Genomic DNA, 7,500 nt, shown 5'->3' with positions numbered 1-7,500 from the left:
TGTGATTTGTTTGTGTATATCCTGCTCTAGATACAGTCAGTACAGTGTTGAGGAAGGTGTAGTGATCTGTTTTCACTGAATCTGGGTCACGGGAGACGCAGTCAGGTGTGTGTTTGACGCTCCGTGTTCTGCAGAAATATACAGACACCGATCCTCAGCAAACTGCTCTGATGATGAGAATATCAAATGATAAATAACTTTAAAAACTATTTTAATGTCTCCTGTCACAACCTCTTTCTAATGGGTTTTATAGAATGAAAAGTCAATTCGACCAGAATTGTGTAATTTGTTGAAATCTGATCTTGCTGACATCACATGTATTATTGTTGTTATTTATTTGCATTTGTTGACCACTTCTATTCAAACTGAGGTCAGTTTATTTTATAGTTTTTATCAGCATTTCATTACATTTACAGTCATATTTACGACTAATTATAATTTTATGTTCAGCTATATTTTAGTTTAAAAATCATACACTTCAGTTTTAATTTATCACACAGTGTGTGTGTGTGAGAGTGTATGTGCTGCAGTGTGTGTGTGTATGAAAGTGTATGTGCTGCAGTGTGTGTGTGTGTGTGTGTGTGTGTGTGTGAGTGTATGTGCTGCAGTGTGTGTGTGTGTGTGTGTGTGTGTGTGTGTGAGTGTATGTGCTGCAGTGTGTGTGTGTGAGAGTGTATGTGCTGCATTGTAAGTGTGTGAGAGTGTATGTGCTGCAGTGTGTGTGTGTGTGTGTGTGAGAACGAGTGTGTGTGTGTGTGAGAGAGTGTATGTGCTGCAGTGTGTGTGACAGTGTATGTGCTGCAGTGTGTGTGTGTGTGTGTGTGTGTGTGAGAGAGTGTATGTGCTGCAGTGTGTGTGTGTGAGAGTGTATGTGCTGCAGTGTGTGTGTGTGTGTGTGTGAGAGAGAGTGTATGTGCTGCAGTGTGTGTGTGTGTGTGTGTGTGTGTGTGACAGTGTATGTGCTGCAGTGTGTGTGTGTGAGAGTGTATGTGCTGCAGTGTGTGTGTGTGTGTGTGTGTGTGACAGTGTATGTGCTGCAGTGTGTGTGTGTGAAAGTGTATGTGCTGCAGTGTGTGTGTGTGAGAGTGTATGTGCTGCAGTGTGTGTGTGTGTGTGTGTGTGACAGTGTATGTGCTGCAGTGTGTGTGTGTGAAAGTGTATGTGCTGCAGTGTGTGTGTGTGTGTGTGTGAGAGTGTATGTGCTGCAGTGTAAGTGAGTGAGAGTGTATGTGTGTGTGTGTGTGTGTGTGTGAACTGCTGACTCACACACTCCCTCACTCAAACAGCACTGGATTCATGGCATTCTCCTCTGATCTCCTCTGTATCACACACACACACACACACACACACACACACCGTGAGCCGACCCACAAAGCATCTGACTCTTCAGTCACACCTAAAAATATCTGCATGTCTTTCAATCCCAATAAGTGATGCTGGAGATTTGATCTATTTTTAGTGTACAGATGAAGTCTGTTCCCCAGCTTCCTTCACTTCAAAAAATGTGATGGCATTAGAAAGAAATATTTATTAACTTTTACATGTATGCGCTTTGCAGATGCTTTTAAACACACTGACCCTGCACTGAAGGAGTTAACCCTTCACGTCTGTGTCTGTGTCCCGTCTGAGCCAGCAGAGTTTCTATATCACAGTTGTGAGTTTTGTCTTAAAATCGAGTTTACATATCTCATTTCTGAATTTAGATCTCAATTCAGAGTCACAACTGTGAGTTTATATCATCTATCTCAGAATTGTGAGATAGAAACATGAGATGTAAACTCAGAAATGCAAGACAGAGTTTAGAGTTTATATCTTGCGTTTCTGTTTTATATTTCTGGGTTTGATTCTGAATTTACACCTCATATTTCTGAGTTACATCTTGTATTTCTCCACTTATATCTCATAATTCTGAGTTTATATACTTTTTAATTTTACCCTGAAATAAAGCCATAACTTCTCCCTTTCTCTCATCTTCTCTCTTTTTGAGTGAGCACGAGATAACGAAGTCAAAGATAGTTTTTGTTGTTGTTGTTGTTTTTATATTCCATTCCATTTATTCATTTGACAGACGCTCAAAGAAAAAGCAAACAATTCATCACGAGGTGGAAACAAACATGAGAAGTGCTTGTTAAACAAGTTTTCAGTCATCAGTTCAAAACAATAAAAGAAAAAACTGGAAAAAAATGTTTGCTGCAGTGAAGATGCTGTTAAACATAGAAGACCGTGAGAAAACGATGCATCTGCATCTAGATAATGTTTTTCTAGTAATTCTGTCACTACTTCTCATTTAGGGTCGGGGTGTTGTGGAACATGCATTTATTAGAATTACATTTATTAAAAAATGTATTACAATTATGATGTTAACAAGTCAGTTTGAACTTTCATGGTTAAAACAGATACACAGACCAAAAGGTATTTACATTAAAGCTTTTATTAACATGCTTTTAACCCAAGAAATATGTTTCAATTAAGGTGTACATATTCATCAGTTAATTAATGTGAATTTCGCTGGGAACTGAACCCATGACCTTGGCATTCAGGAACACACACACACACACATACAAAACATTAATATAAAAATGTACATTTGATTATATATAATTACATTTAATTATATAGCGGTATACTAAGGGTAAGCCTTAACTATAAATTCTGTGCAAAGCCATTAAAACTAAAAATGGATCTTTAACCCTCATGTAATATTCCAGGTCAGTTTGAACCACAGTTTTACAGATTTTAAAGTGTTTCTATGTTTATTTAATTTCATGCAGTATTGTGTGAGAAATATTGAATTCAATTGGGAGTCAGTTTTACCCAGAATTGAATGATCATATTCCTAATTGAACTCCAGGAGTGGCTCAGAAAGCATCATGAGATCATTTCTGAACATGCTGTTCCCGAGTCTCGGTGTTCGGCAGCTCAGATGTGAGCTGAATGATCTGAGATCACTCTTGATTTGATTAGCAGGGTCTGGAGCGGCTCTCGTGTGTCTCGGGAGGTTTATTCAGCAGCCCAGGAGCTTGTGATGCATGTGTGTGTCTTTGTGCCGTGGAAGTGAATTAGCATGATCTGTTAGCTTTTTTTTACATTTCAGACAAACACACAACAACCCAGAATCAGCTCAAATTTCACCGTGATTCAACTCTCTTATACTGTTTTCCGTATCATATGTTTTGTCTGGTTTTAGAGTGTTTTGATTGAGATCAAGCAGGGGTGACCAGCTAATAAAACCATCATAAGCTATTACAGAGATTGCATTTATCTATTGAACCTGGATTTGGAAACAAACATTACTTCTGGCTGTAATCAGTGTATGATGCTTGCCTTTGAAAACCCCAAACATGCATGCATTACAAGTGCAAACTGAAAAAAATAAAAGCATTCCTTATCTGCTGTTAAATAATGAATGAATGCATTAACGACTGAATGAATGGTTTTAGTGGGTTTTGGGATCGAGTGTGTGTGACCAGCTTAAAACAGCTTATTAAACAATTGCAGGTGATTACAGAAAGGGCATTAATTTACCTATTAAATATGGATTCAGAACTAAATCAAATATCGATAATGGCTATAAGGTCGTGTATGATGCTTACTTTTGAAACCTGAACAGGTCATGCAATAAAAAATGCAGATTATAAATAATAATATAAAGTTCCTTATCTCAGAAATATATATATATATATATATATATATATATATATATATATATATATAATAATTCAGCCAAAGCCGGTCATGATAGTCTGAAGGCTGTTATAGGCGATGCAGAAAGGTGATTTATCTATTAAATCGGGATTCAGAACAAAAACAAAAATCAATAATGGCTTTAAGGCACTTAAAGTGTGTGTGTGTGTGTGTGTGTGTGTGTGTTCTTGTTTTAGTGTCATATCAGGACACAACTCTGTATAATGACATGGGTATGACACAGGTATTACAAGGAGAGGGTGACTTATGAGGACATAACCCATGTCCCCATTTCTCAAAACACTTATAAATCATACAGAATGAGTTTTTTTGAGAAAGTAAAAATGCACAAAGTTTCCTGTGAGGGTTAGGGTTAGGTGTAGGGTTGGTGAAGGGACATAGAATATACAGTTTGTACAGAATAAAAACCATTACACCTATGAGATGAACACACTTTACACAAAAACAAACATGAGTGTGTGTGTGAGTGTGTGTGTGAGAGAGAGAGAGAGAGAGAGAGAGGCTGCAGATCGTCTTCGCGTCGCTATTGGCTTCTCGTCCCTCAGCGCCGCGCAGTGATGCTCGCACCTGGCGAAGGGCGGAAGAACCGCAGCATCAGCACCAGCGGATCTCCATGACGACAGCAGCATCTCCAGCATGGTGCAGAAATCCCGCAACGGCGGCGTGTATCCCGCCCCGCAGGCCGAGAAGAAGCTGAAGGTGGGTTTCGTGGGGCTGGAGACGGGAGCCACGGAGTCGAGCCGAGACGGTGCGCTGCTGATCGCGGGCGCGGAGGCGACGAAGCGCGGCAGCATCTTGAGCAAACAGCGCTCCAGCATCTCCGGGAAGAGGCCGCCGAAGCGCAACGCGTTCTACCGACGCCTGCAGAATTTCCTCTACAATGTTCTGGAGAGACCTCGCGGATGGGCGTTCATCTACCACGCTTACGTGTGAGTACCATCACAACAAAGAGCTTCTGGAGCGCTTTTGTTCGCGCACTTGATGAGATGTTTAGAACAGAAGAAGGGCTGCTTTCTGTTTCGCATATGTTGCAATGGAACAAAGCGATCCTTGGTGTTTCTTTAATATGAATAGTTCGGATTAGAGCCAGACCTTTCATAGACATCATCTTGTGCTTCTTTGTAGAAAAGCACTTCACGTTTACAGAGTGGCAGGATTGTTCTAATCATAGAACATGATTGTGACGTTTCCTCAGTTTATTCTCTATTACTCTTAAAATGCTTTGTTTAAATGCATATCTGCCCAAAGAATTTTTCACAAACTGCGGTGAATCGTTCTGTTTGTGACTTCAGGCTCCTGTTCTTCATAGTAAAGGGTTGTAAAATGAAAGGTGAACTGTTACCTGCTGTATCTCTATAGTGCATGTCTTGCTTTTTACAGAAGTTGTCATAAAAGAAGGTGATGTCGTTCCTTCCGGTTGCTTATCATTCTAAGAAGATTAAAGCTTTTTTAATGGTATTAATATTTCTGTTTGGAGCCAGATCTGCCTAGAGAACCCTTTCACGATCATTGTGTTGAGTCGTAATGTTCTTTTAGCTTCTGTTCCTTGTAGAAAAGCGTTTACATGTTTGTCATCTTTATAGAGTTGCAGGATTGATTAATAGAAGATGATGTGACGTTTAGGGTGAACACTTGTTGTGCATTCATGCATTTTTAGCAATAGAAGATGGCACATTTTTCTTCTGGTGGGTCATTAAATCTATCTGAGAAGATGCCTTAAAGCTTTTAATGGTATTTATATTTTAGTTTAGTGTTTAGGTGAAATGAATCATCACAGCTGGATTGATTATCACCAAAGTGAAGCTGTCTTCTTCCGTGCTTCTGTTTTGCATCTAATACAGTTATGGATGTTTAATGGCAGATCGCTTTATCAGGCTTTATCAAAGCTTGTCTTGTGATATTGCTAGTTATTATTTACCTTTTCATGCTCAGATTTCATGCTCACAGTGTGTTGGGATTGAAGGTTCTCGTTTCAAGCTGAAGAAATCCAATCGAATGTCATTGAGACGCGCATTTCGAGCTTGTGAGAGATTTAGTTCCACATTCCCTTGTTTTCGCTTGTCGTTGTTTCTCATTCTCTCCACTTTTTTTTTTTTTTGTAACTCCCACTGTATTATTAACCCGTGATCAACATCTGGGCACGATCAGAGCGAAACACAGAAGGCAGAATGACAAACAAACAAATGTCTGCAATCACAGAAACATGCTGCAGAAACACTGAAGTGATTCAGAAAATACTGCATGTGGTCAGTTTCCGTGCATCAAAATACCACAACAATCACATACTGTGGCATTACTGGGTGATTATCCATACCATTGTATCAAAGTTGAATGATGTATTGACAGCATGTTTGGTGATATCAGCTGCAGGTGTAGATGTGTTCACCAGCGACCCTGTTTTGAAGCGTACAGTGCACATTACCCTCCGACCGCGTCTAATCTCACTCAATTAAGCGTGAGTCAGCGGCTCATTGAAGGCAATGTGAGGAGCTGGTTTCAGCACCACGGCTCGTGGACAGCTCCTGTGACTCTCACAGCATCCTGAGACACAGATGCATGAACAGGAACTGCATTTACACTCAGTTCACATATAAAACTACAACATAAAGAATGGAAAGAAAGATCATTTATAGTTAAAGAATGATGCACAAACATCATTATTGTTATGTTACGGTCATTTTGAGTATTATTTCCGTAAACTTGGATTCAATCTTTTTACCAACTAGGTTTCTTTAATGTTGCACATGTTTTTTATTCTGGTTTGGAGCTGATTGATGGTACACACCTCAGTTTTTGAGTATTTATTTCCTGAAATTATACACAAATAATGCCTTTCCTCTTAAAAGCTGATGTGTTGATCATCAGTGTTTATAACAGTACTCATCTGTTTGGTTAAATGTTAAAACATCTCAACCTCAACCAGCCCAAAACAGCACTATTTACTCTCTTAATTGTCTTAATTAAAGGTGAAATAACAAAGAAATTAATAGTGCATATTTTATCTTATTCAGGACTGTAATACCGTATAATCACAGTCTTTATTTACCAGACGTCATATCGTTTTATCATCTTTTTTTTCTTCTTCACAACTGCAAATGAATCATATTTTCCCCATTTCTCCATTTATTTCCTTCTTGTCTGATGTACTTGTTTCTCTTTATCTGGTTTCCTTTTATCATAATTATATTTAATTAATCAACGGACTCGTTAGTCGATGTTATCATGAATCCCGAGCATCTGGATTATATCTGGTCAAATTAGCAGTTGTGTGGGTGTAGATACAAGATTAGTTTCTTCATGGTCCTCCAAAGATTTCTTTCCATGCCAAAGTCATCTTAGTCTCACTCAGATCTATTCAGAAAAATATGATAGATATGACAGGTTTTACATACATTTACAGTAAAAAAGGTAAATTGCATTAACTGAAATAGTTAATACACTACATGATTAAAATGTGCTTTGTACCTTTTATAATATTCTGCTACCTTAAAACAGATGATAAAGAGAAAACCACTTGATGATTTAAAGTTCATTACAAGTAGCTTTCCCACATGCCGAATTAAACACTAATATAGATGCATGCAAAACACCATAAAATAATGCATTAGACATTAAAAATAAATAACATAAAATGTAACATCAAACCTAATGTACATAACTGACGAGATAAAAATAAGAAGAAACTCGTTCTTTTTTAACTTCCAACGTCAATATTTTATTGTCAAATTCCCATTAGATTTGTTACAGATTTCATTGTATAGAAACTTACCATTAACCACTTATTAGGTTTTTACT

At 38.2% G+C, this 7,500-nt stretch overlaps 1 protein-coding gene across 1 annotated transcript in view; it reads left to right on the top strand.

The window, feature by feature from the left end:
* Nucleotides 1-4,214: 4,214 nt before the first annotated feature.
* Nucleotides 4,215-7,500, top strand: part of LOC127959079 (potassium voltage-gated channel subfamily KQT member 2) — a 39,899-nt gene continuing 36,613 nt past the window's right edge. Inside the window, exon 1 of the mRNA XM_052558073.1 lies at nucleotides 4,215-4,634. Within this exon, the coding sequence (XP_052414033.1) occupies nucleotides 4,342-4,634 (293 nt within the window). The 5' untranslated portion in view covers nucleotides 4,215-4,341. The remainder of the gene's footprint in view (nucleotides 4,635-7,500) is intronic.

This window comes from Carassius gibelio, chromosome B6 (assembly GCF_023724105.1).
Source record: "Carassius gibelio isolate Cgi1373 ecotype wild population from Czech Republic chromosome B6, carGib1.2-hapl.c, whole genome shotgun sequence".
NCBI classification, from domain to species: domain Eukaryota; kingdom Metazoa; phylum Chordata; class Actinopteri; order Cypriniformes; family Cyprinidae; genus Carassius; species Carassius gibelio.
This window is presented reverse-complemented; position numbering and strand designations above follow the sequence as displayed.